Source organism: Primulina eburnea, chromosome 11 (assembly GCF_022965805.1).
Source record: "Primulina eburnea isolate SZY01 chromosome 11, ASM2296580v1, whole genome shotgun sequence".
NCBI classification, from domain to species: domain Eukaryota; kingdom Viridiplantae; phylum Streptophyta; class Magnoliopsida; order Lamiales; family Gesneriaceae; genus Primulina; species Primulina eburnea.
The window spans coordinates 8728963-8746753 of record NC_133111.1 but is presented as its reverse complement, the minus strand read 5'-3'; the positions used below and the strand labels follow the sequence as shown (position 1 = coordinate 8746753).

At 36.7% G+C, this 17791-nt stretch overlaps 2 protein-coding genes across 2 annotated transcripts; one reads left to right on the top strand and one right to left on the bottom strand.

The window, feature by feature from the left end:
* Positions 1-351: 351 nt before the first annotated feature.
* On the top strand, positions 352-714 carry LOC140805362 (calcium-binding protein PBP1-like). The gene has a single exon (XM_073161635.1). It carries the CDS (start codon positions 352-354, stop codon positions 712-714), a length of 363 nt encoding a protein of 120 aa, XP_073017736.1.
* A 206-nt stretch (positions 715-920) lies between these two features.
* LOC140804974 (putative F-box/FBD/LRR-repeat protein At4g03220) lies at positions 921-2800 on the bottom strand. The gene is made up of 3 exons (XM_073161145.1): positions 1721-2800; positions 1446-1634; positions 921-1362 (listed from the first exon to the last, which is right to left on the bottom strand). The coding sequence occupies exons 1-3, from the start codon at positions 2798-2800 to the stop codon at positions 1054-1056; spliced, it is 1578 nt and encodes a 525-aa protein (XP_073017246.1). The 3' UTR covers positions 921-1053.
* Between the last annotated feature and the right edge of the window lie 14991 nt (positions 2801-17791).

The window sequence follows — 17791 nt, the reverse complement described above, 5'->3', positions numbered from 1 at the left end:
ATGTGGCTCGTGGACCCCATCATTTTTGATGAGATGGAGAGTTATTAACATGAATTAATTCCGACGGATGCGGATGCCCTAAACAAGACCAGACCAATTTCTGTTCCCGACATTAATATATTTTACGATTAAAAGTTAGCTGTGCACACATCCCCGTCTGCGTACAGCTTGTCAAGGCTTCTTCCGAGAAAGAGGTTAGCAATTTCATGTAGCAAGAACCAAAGCATACACCGACATGTAATGTCTGCTGTGTATACGTACACATAAGTTGGCATATTCTATACGTTTAAAACTTATATATACATCTCGAATGATCAAGCCCTCATGCATCAATCTATCTATTTGGCATCAATGGCGGGTGCGAGAGAGATTAATGGATTTCAAGACAATTTGGCGAGAATGGCGGATAAGTTAGGAGGGGAGGGGCTAATAGCAGAACTTTGTAAAGGGTTTAGCCTTTTAATGGATAGGGATAAAGGGGTGATCACGTTTGAGAGCTTGAAGACGAACTCGGATTTTCTTGGATTGAAAGGGTTCAGTGATGATGAGTTGCGGAGCATGGTCAAAGAAGGCGATCTTGATGGGGATGGAGGGATTGATGAGATGGAGTTCTGCGTACTCATGTTTAGGTTGAGCCCAGAACTAATGGAGAGATCTGAAGAATGGCTGGAACATGCTCTTTACCAGGAGTTCTTGCATCATGGACAGAATTAACATTTTCTGTTACATTTGATTTGATTCATGGGTGTTCATTTGGTGGATTAGGGGAACATGCCAATTTTCTATTCATATTTTCGAAATGTATACTCTTGAATAATATAAGATCATTTTCGTTTTCCATTAGACCCAACTGATAACAAGCATTTCTTGTAGATGCGAGAAGTCCCGTCCCATATATACTTACAAATTACACCCTCACGTCTAATTTTGAAGGAGATATGTGATGATAACTTCAACATTATTAAAAGAAACTAAGCAAATTCAAAGTTTAATAATTCATGAATTTTCTGAACTCAATGATAACAGAAGAGAGAGCTGGGAATCAAGCTAGGCCTATGGAAATACAATTCTAGCATTGGGAGAAGCCCTCGAGAAACCCATTATTTGAGATATGAAATTTTCTCTTAGAAGCGAATCCATTTGCTTGGAACAGACAGTAGCGTAAAGAAACACTTGCTGCAATACCTTTCCATGCTTCAATATAAATTTCACAAAACTAAGGTCGAGTCCGCATTCGATAAACCCATGAATCTTCACCACTTTTAAGTGGTGGGAAAAGGGCTTAACGCACTGGATTTGTGATTCCCAGTGCTTAATTTCTTCTCCAGAACTCCACGTTTCCCATAGTTCTTCATTCCAGGGCTGTGGTCCAGAGAGAATCGTTTATTACCGAGTCGTCAAAACTAAACGCGAACAAAAGAAATGGTGGGAGATTAATGGCTTACTCTTTGTTCAGGATGACGATAACCACGAATAGTGATAATGACGGTGTGAATGGTGGGAGAATTCATGAAAATTTTCGCCATTCCGGGGATGTTATGCTTGTTAAATCCTGTCATGAAGAGCTCCAAGGATCCAAGTTTATGGAAGGGACTTAATGATACTCCTGCAAATCTACTGTTGCTTGATAAAACCTGTCCGTTTTCAGGATCCAAAATTTAAAGATATACATACGAACTTTTATGTCGAGAAAATTAAAGTATATACACATTATACATGCCTCAATGCACTGGCTTTCAAGTTTCAAAGACTGGTGGCAATGAGAGATTCCAGACAGAAAATTCAATGCACTTTTGATCTTTGCCGGACTTTGACAACCTTGACGAATGAAGAATTCGATACGGGCTTCGTGTAACGAAGTTAAGTTCTGCAAAACACTTTCATCGGTGACAGAATTGTCGGACCAGATAATATTGGCGAGCATCGGGGCATCAATCATAACACGTGTACGATTTGAACAAATGAAGCACCTTGTTACCCTTAATCTGTTGAGTTTCTGGACCGAAATCTCCAAATCTTGCATCTGATGGCAGCCATCTATAGATAAATCTTCTAAGCTAGGACACTTGATCCAGAGGTTCTTCAACCCCGAACAAGCATCTAAATGCAGGTTCTTAAGCGAAGGAAACGACGAATCGGTGAACAAATCGAGTATGGATGGCTGATCACGTAAAAAGAGACCAGAAAGTGATAGAGTACCGAGTGATTTGAAGCCATGTTTCATGATCTCCGCAGGAGGCAACCTAAAACCAGGATACAAGGACTTTAATCTGAGAACTCGTAGCGTTTCACAACTTATGACACTCCGAGGGAAGTTGAAGTAATCAAACGTAGAGACCTCCACATCAAGCTCTTGTACATCGTGCCTCACAGCACCACGAATCAGACTGTTCAGCCCGGAAAAACTCACGACAAACCGAAATTTAAGGACCCTTATACCCGAATGCTTCTCGAGTAGGCCTATAATCTGGTCGATGTACTTGGATCCTCTCAAGAAGCAAGAACGTTCTTTTCTTCTCATTTTCGGCTTCCTAACAAAGGGAAACAATGATTCGGCAACAGCGTTGGCAGTGGTGAAGTCGAGATTGGGAAACGAGTACCATACGTTTCTCCAACGCTTCGACAGGATGCCGGCTTTCGCAATGGATTTAATAGGTAGAAACGAAAGAATGTGATGAAGAATGTCATCTGGAAGATCACTGATCCTGTCCTGAATTTCAACATGTTTCGTTGGAACTGTGCCTCCTCCTTCTGCATTCAGATTGAGTAGCTTCTTTCTCTTGGCGGATCTTGTTTCCATCCCATTCATCGAAAGTCGGAGTTTCTTTGATACGAATTTTAATGAGTTTGATCGAAGATTCGGTTTGAATGAGATTGGTGAAATTCTCGGGTTGTTACGATTTGGAGTTGAAGTTTTCAAAGTAGCGAAATGGTTTTGCCGATAAAACGAGATCAGTCGAATTCATTATAGAATCACGTAAAATCTTTTCATATCCTTTTTATTCTAAAAATAATGTCGTAGAATATTATTTACTTTACTTATTAATATTTTATTAGGAATTTTAAATAAATTTTAGTAATATTTCAAACAATATAATTCATATACTTTAGGGATGAGATGTATTCCTTGTAGATATTTACTGACTTTTTTTAAATAACAGACTTTCCACAAAATCTTGTAAATTAATTTTGCATGATTTTTATTGACATTTTTTAACTTTTTCATATAACCTTATGAATTTTGTAATTTATTATTGTGATTTTTTTGAAATTTATTTGAACTAACAATTGAAATGTGGATAACTTTTAGTATATAAAATTCTAGATTGATTATCTATAGACTTTTAAACTCTATAAAAGTCATTAAGAATATAAAATTAATACACTCTCTTTAGAATTATTTATTTTACTGCCAATAATGATTTATTTGATTGGATAGGTGTTTAATATATTTTAACCCTATTCCTATTTTTAAGTAGATCGATAATCACATTTTTTTAAATAATGAATTTATTTATATATCTCAAATCTATTCCTAAATTATTTCTCAATTAGATTGCTTCGATGTATGCATTTATCTATTAAAATCTTGACTATATCATGTTCCTAATTTTATCTTTTTATTCTTCAATCTCAATCTCGTCCATTTTTAAGCTTATTCCATTAATAATTATTTAACTTTATATTTATAGTAAAAATATAATATTAGCCACTCAAATCTGACGAACTTCACATGTTAATTAAGTGCACACGAGTCATTCCCCATGAAATTAAACTATGCAACAACAATAACTTGATTTCTACAAAATTCCTCTCTCAAGCCGATGATTTTTACGTCGATCTTAGCCTACGACGCCTAGAAAAAGCACGACGTGAATCTCCATCGACAATTGTAATTTGTTCTTAATTTTGCTCCTGCATCGTGCTTTCCTCAGCGTCGCTAGCTGATAGAGCTCGGTGAAGAGTTCGTGGACTTAGGAAGAGGAATTTCATATGAAGGGCACTATTAAATTGGTTAGCTAGGGTTGCCGCATCTTCCAATTTGGGGAGGAATGAACTCACATATCGTACATAATATAAACGTTGAGGGATTTAAATGACAATTGCAAAACTAAAGTAAATAACTACATAATATGTAGTGGGCTCTGATACCAACTGAAACGACCTCGATTTTTTTATAAAAAAAAAATCATAAACTCGAAAATTCTAAAATAAATAACTTATCATTTCTAACAATCAATAATAAATTAATTACATATGAAATCTCAAGTGCATAAAATAAATCTTAAATCATCAACTAACCAATATCCTATATCGACCTTCACAAAGATCAACTAACAAATATAAAGTATAAAAATATCTCTAATAAAATCATTAATATAATCTTTAAATCATTAATCTATCAAGCTAGTACAGAAACATAAATGCCCTCGGCTGTGTACTGCTGCACTCGATCTACTCAAGCGTCAGCGCCTCCCATAATATCATCAAATTCTGCATCATATAAACCTAATGAGTCTAAAGACTCAGCACGTTCTAAACATGGATAGAAAATAATACATATACGCTCACAAGCATATTAAAATCATATTTTATTTAAAATAACTTTTGGGCATAATTAAAAAATAGTTTTAAGCATAAATAAATCATTTAAAAACAACTTTAATCGTCATCAAAAATCATATATCATAGAAATCATTTTAATAATAAATCTTTAAATCATATATCATTTTGGGTGAAGTTTGATTTTTTGAAAGTGACTAGCTTTTATCCTCCGATCGACTGATTAGTCTTCAGCTCCACATGGCCCATGGGACTGTGCATTAGGCTCCGCCGTGGAAATACGATCGTCGAGGTTCTCTCGGGGGCCTTCTCCCATAGACGGGCTCCATCTGGGCCTTTTCTCATAAATGTGCTTTCTCTGGGGCATTTTCCCCTCACGACATCCTCACAAAATCGTATGTTCACGGTTCACCATCCTCACATAAACGGATCCCCCAGAATCATATATCATATGTCACAATCAATTCACATCACTCAAAATATTTTTTTTATTTCTTTAAAAATCATGAAATATCATAACTTTCCAAAAATAGCATTTTTAAACATTACAAATTGCACAACTTTACAATAAATAATAAAATAACATATTATCATCAAAATTATCATTTTAAATCATAAAATATCATTTAACATGCATTATGATCCTTCGGAACGCTGCCAAGATTTTACGTATTTTCTAAGTGTAAAATTATCGTTTTGTCCTTAGACGTAAAAATTCTCGATTTTATCTTTTCTCACTTTTAATGACACAGACTTATTCCAAATAATTATTTAATCTTAAATATAATTTTCATAATTTTATAAAGCTTAAAACTAGGCGTTTCAATTACTTATTTAATTAATGTTTCTTGGGGCGATTAAATCTCGGATAAATTCAAACTCTATATTTTCTTCCCAAATTTTAAACATAACATTTTTATTACATAATCTACCCTTGTGAGCCATGAATCAAACCCGTTGACCCATGGTTCCAATTTTAGTTCATATATTTTTGTTTTTGACACGTATTCGAACACACCGAGCCATCTCCCCAAAATACTCGAGCCACGCACGAGCCACCTTCATCGAAACCCAAGCCAACCACCTAGGCACCCTCTTGACAAAGCCCAGCCCCTGGAACCAGTCCTTAACTCGCTCAAACTCTCCTGGACAGACCCATAGTTGGCATGGTTTTTTACTCACGCCTATAGACTCCTAGCCAACCTAGGAAACTTCCATCCGAGCCACCACCGAGCCCACCTGACCCTAACCAACTATGGACCACTCCCAGACCCAACAAAGCCCAACCCAGACCCCTGAACCCACGCACAGAGCCCATGCTTGAAGGTACAAGCTGCGCACATGAACTTTCCCTCTCGCCTAGGACTCTGGGCTAACTAGGACTCTCCTAGCCGAGCCACCACCAAAACAACCTGACTCTAACCAACCCTGGACCATGCTCAGACCCAACCACGCCCATCCCAGACCCATGGACCCATGCACGAGCCACCTGAAACAAGGATAGCAGCTTGCGCGATCCCAATGGTTGCCTCACGTTTTCTCGAACCAGCAGCCAACCCAGCCACACCAACCCCTGTCCTGAGCCCTGCCCATCTCTCTTGGACCTTTATGGACCTACTTTTAGCCACCCAGCCCCAGCAGCGAGCCCCCTTGGCCGCTACTGCACATACACGAGTGTGGGAGAGAGTCCCTCTTCACGTGGACTCTTCCCCAGCCCAAAGCTCGAACCCTAGCCGCCCTAGGACCCAACCAGCCCTAGACCGAGACCACCATTGCCCCTGAACCAGCCCTGGCCAAGCCCCAGCCCTCATGAAAACTATCGAGCCACCCCTTAATGCCATGAATGAGAATTGCACATGGAATCCTTGGCTTCTCTCATCCTTCTTATCCTAAGGTTCCAGCCTTGTTTCCTCTATTTTTTTCATAATCCAATCATGTAACATCCTACATTGGCAGCGTACCCAATTGATTCAAAACTTTTTTATATTAACGTAAAATCGTCGTGTTTTTTAAAATATACGATCTACCGTAAAAATATCTAATACCTATTTTTTTCATGAATAAACAATTAAATCATGCGTAATATGATTTGTATGATGTTTAAAAGAGTTTATAAAACGTGTTTTTGACTTTATAACGCTCGAATATACGACCTTTGGCGAGGGTGCGACGTTGGACGACCGGACGATGAAGAACACAAGCCCTTTTCTTTCTTCCTATTTTCGAAAATATTATGTGTGTGCAAGGGTGAATTTTGGCTGCTACAAGAAGGAAATATGGTGATTTAAAAACCTAGGTAACATGTTTATAGATTCAATTGCAAGTTAAATGGAGTTTGGTTTTGGGTTTGCAAATTTAAGGGTAATTGGGCTTACTTAAATTAATTAAATTGGGCTCAGTAATATTTATTTAATTATATAATAAAAGTTTATAAAATTAGTTTCCCAAAAATAATATTTTTGATCTTTTAAAACTCCTTATTTTCCCAAACCTGCTTCCCGGGAAAAATCGAGCCTGACTCACAAATAATTCGAACTCCAACATTTTTAGGAAAATTAAATCATTTTTAAATCATATTAGGAAGCCTTGCAATTATTTAATGGAAAATAAATATTCTTATCTTGATCGTCCATGGTCTCTTTTCCCCTGCCTATTATCGAATATTCGAGTAAAATCTTTAATTTCATGTAATCATGTCATATTATTATTTAATCATGCAATCATAAATTTAATCATGTAAAAATATCATGCTAGCATTTAAAAAAATTAAATAAAACAATTAAGCAATTAAAATAATTTTGCATGCATGTGGTTTACGTAGATTGTTTTTTCGGACGTTACAACCTTACAATGCTTCAATATAAATTTCACAAAGAAAGGTGGAGTGTGCATTAGGGTAAACCCATGAATCTTCACCACTTTTAAGTGATGGGCAAAGGATTTAAAGCACTGGATTTTTGGTTCTTAGTGTTAGATCAATTAAAATTGTATGAGTTTATATGTGGATTATAGGTTTTTCGTTAATGAGTTTTAATGTATCTGACAAATTTTGGGTCTTTAATGTATATATATTAAAGTGTAATTTTAATTTTAATGATGAGCTAAAATAGAAATATCAAAAGATATATCCATATAAGGCTTATGATCTCCAGATCTCGCAAATCACGTTCTCTTGTCTCTAAATCTCATGAATAGAAATAAATCCAAGGAAAAACTATATGGTTTTCAAAGAAAAACACGTAGATCCGGAAGATCAACCTCTTGTTCTAAAGTCTTAAGGATTTGGCTTCAGGTATGCTTCTAGTATAGTTTATTTTTTAATTCTTGATTACGTGACATGATGAATTTTAGGTTTATTCTTCGGTTATTTTCCAACAAGTGGCGTCAGAGTCACTTATGATAAATCATTGAGATATTTCTCTTTTAAAATTTTTTTTTATGCATATCATTTTCAATTCGGATTCGAAAAAGTATTTTTTGCTTGCAAACATACTTTCAAGGCTTCAGTATGATAATTTCGAACTTATGTCTCTGTATTATGAAAGAATTCAAAAATTTGAAACTAGGGTTACAGTCACCAGACAGACTCTATTAGCCCACCCGCCTTGAAAAGATGACGCACATGTGCCCTAGCCCTATCCCAGACAGAAGTAGGGGCGCCCAATTTTTGTTGCACTCGTGCTCTTTTCAGTCATGGACATAAGCGGGGGCACAATGGCATCTAGTTTTGGGTGCACTCGACTCCATTTCAATCAATTTTTTTCGGTTTAAGATTTTTTAAATTTGCAATCATGCAAATAATAATAATGTTATTTTTATATATTTTAAAATTGATTGATTGAAACAAAAAGTTACCAAAGTTACCTATTTTGCATAAATTAATTTGTTTTGAAATATAACAGGTTTTGTGTATGTAATCTATATGAATATTGATTAGTCCAAAGGAAGTTAAATATTTAATATTATTACATATGTACTCGTGGTAGTAAACATATGATAGTTATTCGATTTTTCTTTACAAGTGAATAATAAATTGGCCCAAAAAAATTGATATTTGACATGTTAATTACCATTAATGTTTGATTGATGTGCTAGTATACAACTTATAAGTTGATGTTTCATCCAAAGACGGTATATCAATGGAGTGTTTGGTGTCATATTACGAGGTTTACTTTATTTGAATTAATTGATTATTTTATATGTATAATTGTTGAGCATGTGTTGTTTTATTCTATGCTCAGATATGGTGCGTACGAATATCATTTCCAACATTAATTCAATTCCTATATTAAAAGGCTCAAACTTCAAAGCATGACGAGAATATTCTTATAGTTCTCAAAGTCATAGATTTGTATCTTACGATAATGAAGCATGAGGTGTTGGTGTAAGAAGAAAGAAAGTCAAAGTGGGCTGACTTAGACTTTGAGTCATCTGAACCAGAAATCTCAAGTAGTTCGAGTAATGATGAGGAAGTAGATGCTTTATAACAAATGATGATGAGCTGGAATCTACAAGTAAATAGATATAAGATTTTAGTTCAACTGATTTCATAAAATATGATCTTGTCACTACACTATATGAAATGATAAATGAGTACCAAAGACTTTCTCTCTCATTCGAAGAAGTTAAAGCTAAGACAACTTATTTACAAGACAACAAAAAGAACTGAACCTGACTAGGAACAATCAAGTGAACTTTTTCGTCTAAAGACAACGATTGCTAAACTGAAAATAAGTTATGAGAACCAGTAGTTAAAATACGAGAATATGAAGCTAACTGAACTAGTTTCATCCTGTAATAAGTCTTCAGTTTCCTTAACTGAAATGCAAGAGTTGCATAAATAATTTGGAGAGTAAAATGATCTCGGTTTCAGCAACAATTAAAGCATTGTTGAGACAAGTAATCAACAAAAACTGGAAAAGAAAAAAAAAAGTATATTGATTTTGTTAGATCCAGTTTGCTATATGAACACAAAGAACTGACTCCTTAATTTGCAAAGCCTGTTGAAAATATGAGTAAAGGCAGAAAGTTTAATGTTGATTATGTGTCTGAGAGTTCCAATGTTAAGAGTAGCCTAACCAAACCAGTTTTGTTAGGCATAACTCAATGAAAGGCAAATCTAACTGATACTTTAACAGCAAAATTGTTCAGAAAAGATACTTCTGGATGCGTTATAATCATATGTGACACATGTGGCAATACATACAAAATCAGTTGGACTACTCAACCTAGTGAATCGGTGTGCTTCATTTCTTCTAACTTACCAAGGTACTGGTTGTGGCATAAGAGGTTAAATCATTTAAATTTCGCATCCATTGTAAATATGAGCAATGATTATTTGGCCAATTATCTTTCCAAAATTGAATTTTTCAAAGCAAAGTATGTCCATATTGTTAGTTCGGGAAGCAACTTAAGTCCTCTTTTAAAAATAAATGATGTAACTCATCAACCCGAAGCTTAAAACTGTTGTATATGGACTTGTTTGGTCCTATATCAGCCATAGCTTAGAGGGAATGAAACAGACTCTAGTTATTGTTGATGATTTCTAAAGGTTTACTTGAGTAATTTTTTTAAAATCAAAAGACCAAACTGTTATTCAAATGAACAAAATTTTCAAAAAACAATTAAAAGAAAAAATCAGAATGGATTGACAAAATCATATCTGATAGAAGAACTGAATTTGTAAACCGAACTTTCTACTTTTTTAAAAAGCCATGGAATCAGGCATGAGTTCTATGCAGCTATAACACCTCAGCAAATGGAGTTGATGAGAGGAAAAATATAACTCTTAAATAAGTTGCTAGAACAATACTTTCTGAGTATGTATTTTTCAAAAGTTTTGGGCTGAAACAGTGAATAATCCTATACTCAGAACATATCAATGATTAATAAACATGGCAAGACATCATATGAGATCTAACATGGCAATCAACATGCGGTATCCTATTTCAAAATATTTTGCAAATGCTTAATTAACATTAATGGTAAAAATCATCTAGCTGCTTGTTGAGGATCGAAGTTGAGTTTAGAGGGGGGTGAATAAACTCTACTCGTTTTTCGTTCTGATGAGGTACTAAAATCCTGTTAAGGATAGTAGTTGATCTTGTGCAAATACTTTCACCTGATTACAGTAGAACGTGCGGAAACAATCTGATGAAGTAGTTGGAAAAAACAATAAAGCAGCAGACAGCAGTTGTTTATGGAAGTTCGAAGATAAATTCTTCTACGTCTCCCCTTCTTCTGTTTCCAGAAGGTATAACTAAAAGACTTTGGATATTACAGTACAACACTTTTACACACCCACTTCAGAAGGACTTACACCTCAGCCTCCTGAAACTCTTAGTTTCTCAACTCACAAAAATGCGAAACACAAAGTTCTGAAAAGACTCTTTTCAGATTACAGACTCTTCTGATAAAATATTAGTGCAGTAAAGATCGTGAAGAGTGTAAGAATTAGTAGCACAAGATGATCTACAAAAGATCAAATATAAGCTATGAAGCGTGTGCTACTTTTCTTTGTGTTGAACTTTTAAAATGCTCAAGGAAAACTGATGTACGTTTGATAAGAGAGTAGCTTTGTTCCTTGAAAATGATATTATGAGAAGTGTCGTGTCGAACAAGGATTTGATCCAAGTATATATAATCGACTGAGTTCAACGTTCACAATCAGAGAAGTCTTCAGATAACTGATACAATCAGCTTTATTACCGAAATAGGTTCCTGCAGAAAAGCTATAAAACAATCAGTCTTGTTTTATACTTAATTGGGTAATATGCATTAAATGACTCCGTATAGTATTTAATTCTGTAATTAATACTAGTACTAGGAACTATTTAACGGTAACAATTAAGATATCAACGTTAGAAAACGTTCTCTACTGGTTTGTATTGTTATCCCTTTTCTACTGGTTTAGTTTTACTAGAGCAGCAGCTACTAATAAGCTATTATGTTGTTCTGGTCTGCTGGTCTACTGGTTTTAGTTATCATCGCCACAATAAAATTCATATCTAACAATTTCCCATTTGTGGTGATGCCAAAACCTAAACAGTAGAAAGTCGTTAAGTAAAATAGATAGTCATTTAAACAAACGGATAATGTTAATAACGCATTAAAGTAAACAAATCAATCGGTTCCAATGTCCCTGTAAATGATTCTTCATTTTGAGGTTCTTGATCTCTTCTGTTAGAAGGTTCAGCCTCATCTTCTGTTTGCCTAATTCCTGCTTGATCTCCTCTATCTCCTCGATCTTCCCCCTTTTTGGCATCAGCGGCCACAACATGGGTAAAGAAATCATTCAGTCTGCCGGAAATATTTTGAATGCCATCGGTTAGCATTTTCAGATACGGGTTCTGAGAAGAGATGCGATTATCTAAGACAGTGATAGATTGATTTTGAGAGTCAATCTTGGCATCCAAAAGTTCCACAGAAGTAGACAGTGATCGAAAGATATCATCATGCTCATTAATTCGAGTGAGTATATCATTTTGAGTAAGCATGATGGCGTTGTGAGTTCTTGATATGAAAACGGAGGCTTCAGCATACATCTTGTCCGAGGTCTCCTTAGTGAGATAGATGTATTTCCCCATTCGCTCTCGGAAAGATTGAGCACCACTGAATTCCGCAAGGTTTTCACAAGACATACGTTTTACTAAATCAGATATGTTGTTGAGGTCGGTTTGTAGACACTGAATCTGATGTTCGAGGTTGAATGCATCTGATTCCGGGGAAGGGGTTCGTTCAAGAATGCGTTGTTTGATCTCAGAAAGACGAGAATTCGTCGCAGTCAAAACAGGGAGGGAGACAGTCAACGCAGTAGAAACAGGAGGAGCATCCATTAATGCAGTAGATGGAGCAGGGTCTGCTGTGCTTTCTGCTGGAAGTGCCGAAACAGTAGGCTCAACAGCAACCAGAGGAAGAGTAGTATCTTCAGTAGGAATGGCCAAGTCAGAGGCCAAAGCTTCTTCCATAGGTACAGTAGCAGTCTTGGAAACTGAAAATGCTGCAATAGAAGGTGCAGAAGGCTGTTACAGAAGAACGGTCATTTCTGCTTGATGTGCAGCAGAAAACAACTCTAAGTTTGGCAGTAGAGAAGTAGTATCTGGTTCTGCTACTTGTTGCCCTGGGGTAGGAGACCCAGAAGCCGGCAATTCCAAAGTGGTAGAGACAATAGGGACAATCGATTCAATGACTTTCTCAACGGAAGCCAGTTCATGCACAGACAATAGGGATGAGGACTGAATGGGCCTAGTCGGAGATGCAGGAGTACTAAGAACATCAGCCTTTGGGGAGGCTGTAGTCCTTTCCTCAACTGTCTGATTCTGCTGAAAGATCGGGACAAGGCCAACATGATAAACAGTAGGCTCTCCAAAGCCTTGTTCTTGAGCAAGAAGTTGCTCACTCATCTGCTTTAATCTGTCAGATAGAATCAAAATAACATTTTGATCCTGAACAGCAGTAGGAACGGCGGGATCAAAATTCGATTGAAGAACTTTCAGAACTGATTCTAATTTCTGACATTTTAGCTGATCGAGGATGAAGTTCCTACTGCGCAAGGCCTCGATGACATTCTCTGTTTTTGCCAGCTGAAAATTCCTCCTTTCTGCATTCATCATCTTGCTGTAATTCCCTTTTGTTTTGAAGTAGTCAAAAGAATGGAACAGTTGAACAGTATGCCATTCATCAAAGAATTTTATGTCATCGTTTGCAGAGGTCTCAATTTCTGCTAGATGAAGATCAACACCAGTAGTGACAGTGCTCTTGTGACCAAAAGTAGATGGTTCTTCAACCATTTTGCCTTTGCCTTTGTCAGAAGATGGAATAGGCGCAATAGGTCGGAATGCAGAAGACCTGCTTGCTGGTTCCCGAATAACGATTCCAGATGTTGGCTTAAAAGCAGTAGCAGAAGAAGGTGCTGAGATGGACGCAGTAGCGAGGGCAGTCGAAGAAACAGTCGATCGAGCAGAAGGAACCGCTTCTGGAAAGACCTGTCGAATAGGTACTTTCTCAATTTCAGACAGTGCTGCTGTCTTTTTAATCTTGAGAATGGTGCGCGGTTTCTTCTTGGCTGGGGTCGGTACTGTTGGTCGAACAGCAGCAGCAGATTCTTCTGATGCTGTTTTATCGGAATCCGTCGAAATAATCAATCGTTTCTTCGAAATTTTCTTTTGAGGTTTGGGAGCCTCAGAAGCAGTTTCCCCAATTTCTTTCTTCATCGCAACGAACTCCGTCACTGTTGGCTTAGGCCTTAGAGCCAATACATTTGCTGCATCAATCATGGTAACGGAAGTAGCATCGAGATCACTGGTAGATGCGAAACCAGCATCCTTGAGCAAAACACTGATCTGAACCGCGAAACCAGAACTCTTCCGAATAACCATATCCTTCCTAATTCTGAAAATAAAATGACTCCAATCCACCTTAATCCCCTTGGTGATGGCAGTCATGACCTGAACTTTCTCCTTCGTCAATTTGTCGAAGGTGCCAGCCTTGATCAAAATGGCTTTAGCTACAATATCGGCGAGAATCTGATACTCTATTTTGAGCAATTTCTTGTGGCAGGAAGGAGACACTTCTTCTCCAGATGCGGAGAAAGAGCTGAGAGCGACAGATCTGTCTTTGAAATATCAGAGAGTTCAGAAATACCCGAAAGTGGAAGGAGGAAGGTTGCTCCTAGGTGTGCGACATCAATGGAGATAGAAGCATCTCCTTGGGTATGAACAATTCTTCCTTCATGCACTGTTGCTTTGGAGTAAAATTCCAGGAGAGCATTTTTGTAGATAACTGCTGGTGCTTCCAGGAATTTCCGGAGTCCTGATTTCTCAATATCCTGAAACATTTTCAAGATATTCTCATCCTTGATGGTGAGAACGGAAGCAAAGTTAACCTGATAAGCGTTGAGAGTATATGCGCCAGCCATTTCTGTATGCAGATGAGATCAGAAAAATTTGCAGTAGTTAGTTATGATATAGAGAAAGCAGTAGCTGAATAACGATAGTTATGAAACAGTAAAGGTGAAAAAGTGAAATATGAAATAGATATACAGCCGTCAAATAAACATAAAGACACGTGTCAGTATGTTCTTGGTTGAGTGTTTGAAAAGTTTCGCAGAAACTGTCAGAAAGACGAATGATTTTGAAAATTTTGAAAAAGAGCGGGCTGTCCAGACGGTTACTAAGAGAAATCAGAAGAGGATTTGTCATTTTATGATAACGTCTGCTGGAAGTTTCAGAGTGCTGAAATATGCGAGCACTTTGTCAAAACCAGCAAACTTGTAGTTTTATCGAAAAGACAAATATCCTATCTGTTTTCTGAAAAGGTGTCAAACTTTTAGTCTGACTAAGATACTGTTCCCCCTCGGTAAATGCAATTAATAAGTAGTCATAATTGCGACAAGTGACTCTTGACCATCTCTCAATCTGAGCCGTTGAAAATGAACAGTCGCAATCGTGTAATTCACAAGAGTCTTTGTTCCCTCTATAAATACCTGCAAAGCTTGAACGAAGGTAAACAAGAACAATGAAAACTCAAGTAAAAAGAGAGTTAGAGTTAGATTCAGGAGATGAAGCAAAATTGTTCAGAGAGAAGTTTGAGGGTATCATAAATGTCGTAATGATCCTTGAAATACACTCCTTGAGTTGTAGTTTCCACAGTTATGCAGATCTTTTGCTTCGATTGAGTTTAAAATATAGCATCGATTTCTTCCAGAAGCATGCTAATGCAATTAGAGAGTGCTGGTGGATTGATGATGCTGAAATCCTCTCTGATGCCTTGTAAGGCATCTAAAAATTACATTAGTGCTGACAAGACCTAAGCTTGCTAGATTCTCTCTAGGCCTTTCTCTTTCGAAGAAGACCATCTTTTTCCTGTTGAAGTACTTTGCAAGCAAATGTCAGAAAGCTCCTATTTCAGAAGACAAGCACTACATGTAACGCTACTGGTTAAATAGCAAAGAAGATCTACTGTTTTTCATTATGCATTGTGTAAAGTACTGAAATGGTTTCTAATAAAATTCCAGTTTTGCTTATCTGACTTTTCTCTTCTGCTTTTCTGCAAATAGCTTACTGTTAGTTCAATGCGATAACAAACAAGTAATAAAAGAAGTTTAACTAAGATATCAGAAAATAGTCAAGTTAAATCTATTAAACCAAGAGAATTACGAAAGTAAGAAAACTTATTTTCTGGTAAGGGTTTCGTGAAGATATCTGCTGTTTGTTGATCAGTAGAAACATATTCCAGACGAATGTTCTTCTTCTGCACATGATCTCTAATAAAGTGATGTCTGATGTCTATGTGCTTCGTTCTGGAATGAAGTACTGGATTTTGTGTTATTGCAATTGCACTGGTATTGTCACAGAATATAGGTGATTCGGAGGCTTGAATCCCATAGTCTCTTAACTGTTGTTGAATCCACAGTATCTGAGAGCAGCAGCTTCCAGCAGCCAGATATTCTGCTTCTGCAGTAGATGTGGCTATGGAAGTCTGTTTCTTGCTAAACTAGGATATCAGCCTATCACCAAGAAATTGACAAAAACCACTTGTGCTTTTTCGGTCTAGTTTGCAACCTGCATAGTCAGCATCTGAATATCCAATAAGATTTAACGATGAATCATTGGGATACCATAAGCCGACGTTTTGAGTTCCTTTCAAGTACTTCAAAATACGCTTAGCAGCAATATAATGAGATTGTTTGGGGTTAGATTGAAATCGAGCACAAATGCAAACAGCAAACATGATATCTGGTCTACTGGCAGTTAAATATAATAAAGAACCAATAAGACCTCGATACTGAGTTACCTCTACTGGAATACCACTTTCATCTTTATCAAGCTTAATAGATGAGCTCATTGGAGTAGAAGCAGCAGAGCATGCTTCCATTCCAAACTTTTTCAGAAGCTCCTTGGTGTACTTGGCTTGATTTATAAAGATTCCAGTTTCTGATTGCTTAATCTGTAATCCTAGGAAGAACCCATCATACTCATTTCAAATTTATCCTGCATCAATTTTCTAAACTTTGCACATAATTTGGGGTTAGTTGACCCAAAAATAATATCATCAACATAGATCTGTACTAAAAGAATGTGCTTATTTTTTACTAAGGTAGATAAAGTTTTATCTACTGCTCCGATGGTAAAATCATGATCAATAAGAAATTGTGATAGAGTGTCATACCAAGATCTAGGTGCATGTTTTAGACCATATAGAGCTTTGTGTAGTTTAAATACATGATGCGGAGAGAAATGATCGATAAAACCTGGAGGTTGTTCGACGTATACTTCTTCTTGTAAGAGACCATTTAGGAAAGCACTTTTCACATCCATTTGATATACTTTGAAATTCTTGAAAGCAGCGAAGGCTAAGAATATTCTGATTGCTTCGAGCCTTGCTACTGGTGCATAAGTCTCATCAAAGTCTATGCCTTCTTCTTGTCTGAAGCCTTGAGCTACCAATCTAGCTTTATTTCTCACCACTGTGCCTTCTTCATTGAGTTTGTTTCTGAATACCCACCGAGTTCCGATGACAGCTTGATGAGATGGTCTAGGTACTAGAAACCAAACTTCATTACGCTTAAATTGATTCAGCTCCTCTTGCATGGCTTCAATCCAACTAGGATCCAGAAGAGCTTCTTCAATCTTCTTTGGTTCATCCTGAGATATAAAAGCAGCATGTATGTATTCATTAAGCATTTGCCTTCTGGTTCTCAACGGCGCTGCTGGATTACCAATAACCAATGATGGAGGATGAGATTTTCTCCAGATAAACGGATTTGAATGGACATCTTCCTGATTTGATATGTTAATATTGTCTTCATCAGAACCAGTAGTAGGTTCTAGATCATCTTCTGCTGGTATTGGTAGATCCAGAGTCTGTACTTCTGGTTCCACTATTGGAATGTCTGGTTCTGGATTTTGAAGATCCTTGGTATTTGCTTCTCCATCATCTTCACTGTCGATTTCCAAGTGAATCCTGTCTAACCTGTTACTTAAATCAGATATGTTAGAAATTTCAGCACTGCTGTCTTCATCGAAGACAACATGAATTGATTCTTCAACATTAAGAGTTCTATTGTTGAAGATTCTAAAGGCTCTGCTTACAGCAGAGTAACCAAGAAATATTCCAGCATCTGATTTTGAGTCAAATGCCGTCAAATGATTTTTGCCATTATTCAGTCCAAAACATTTGCAACCAAACACATGAAAATAAGATTCATTGGGCTTCTTCCCTTTCCATA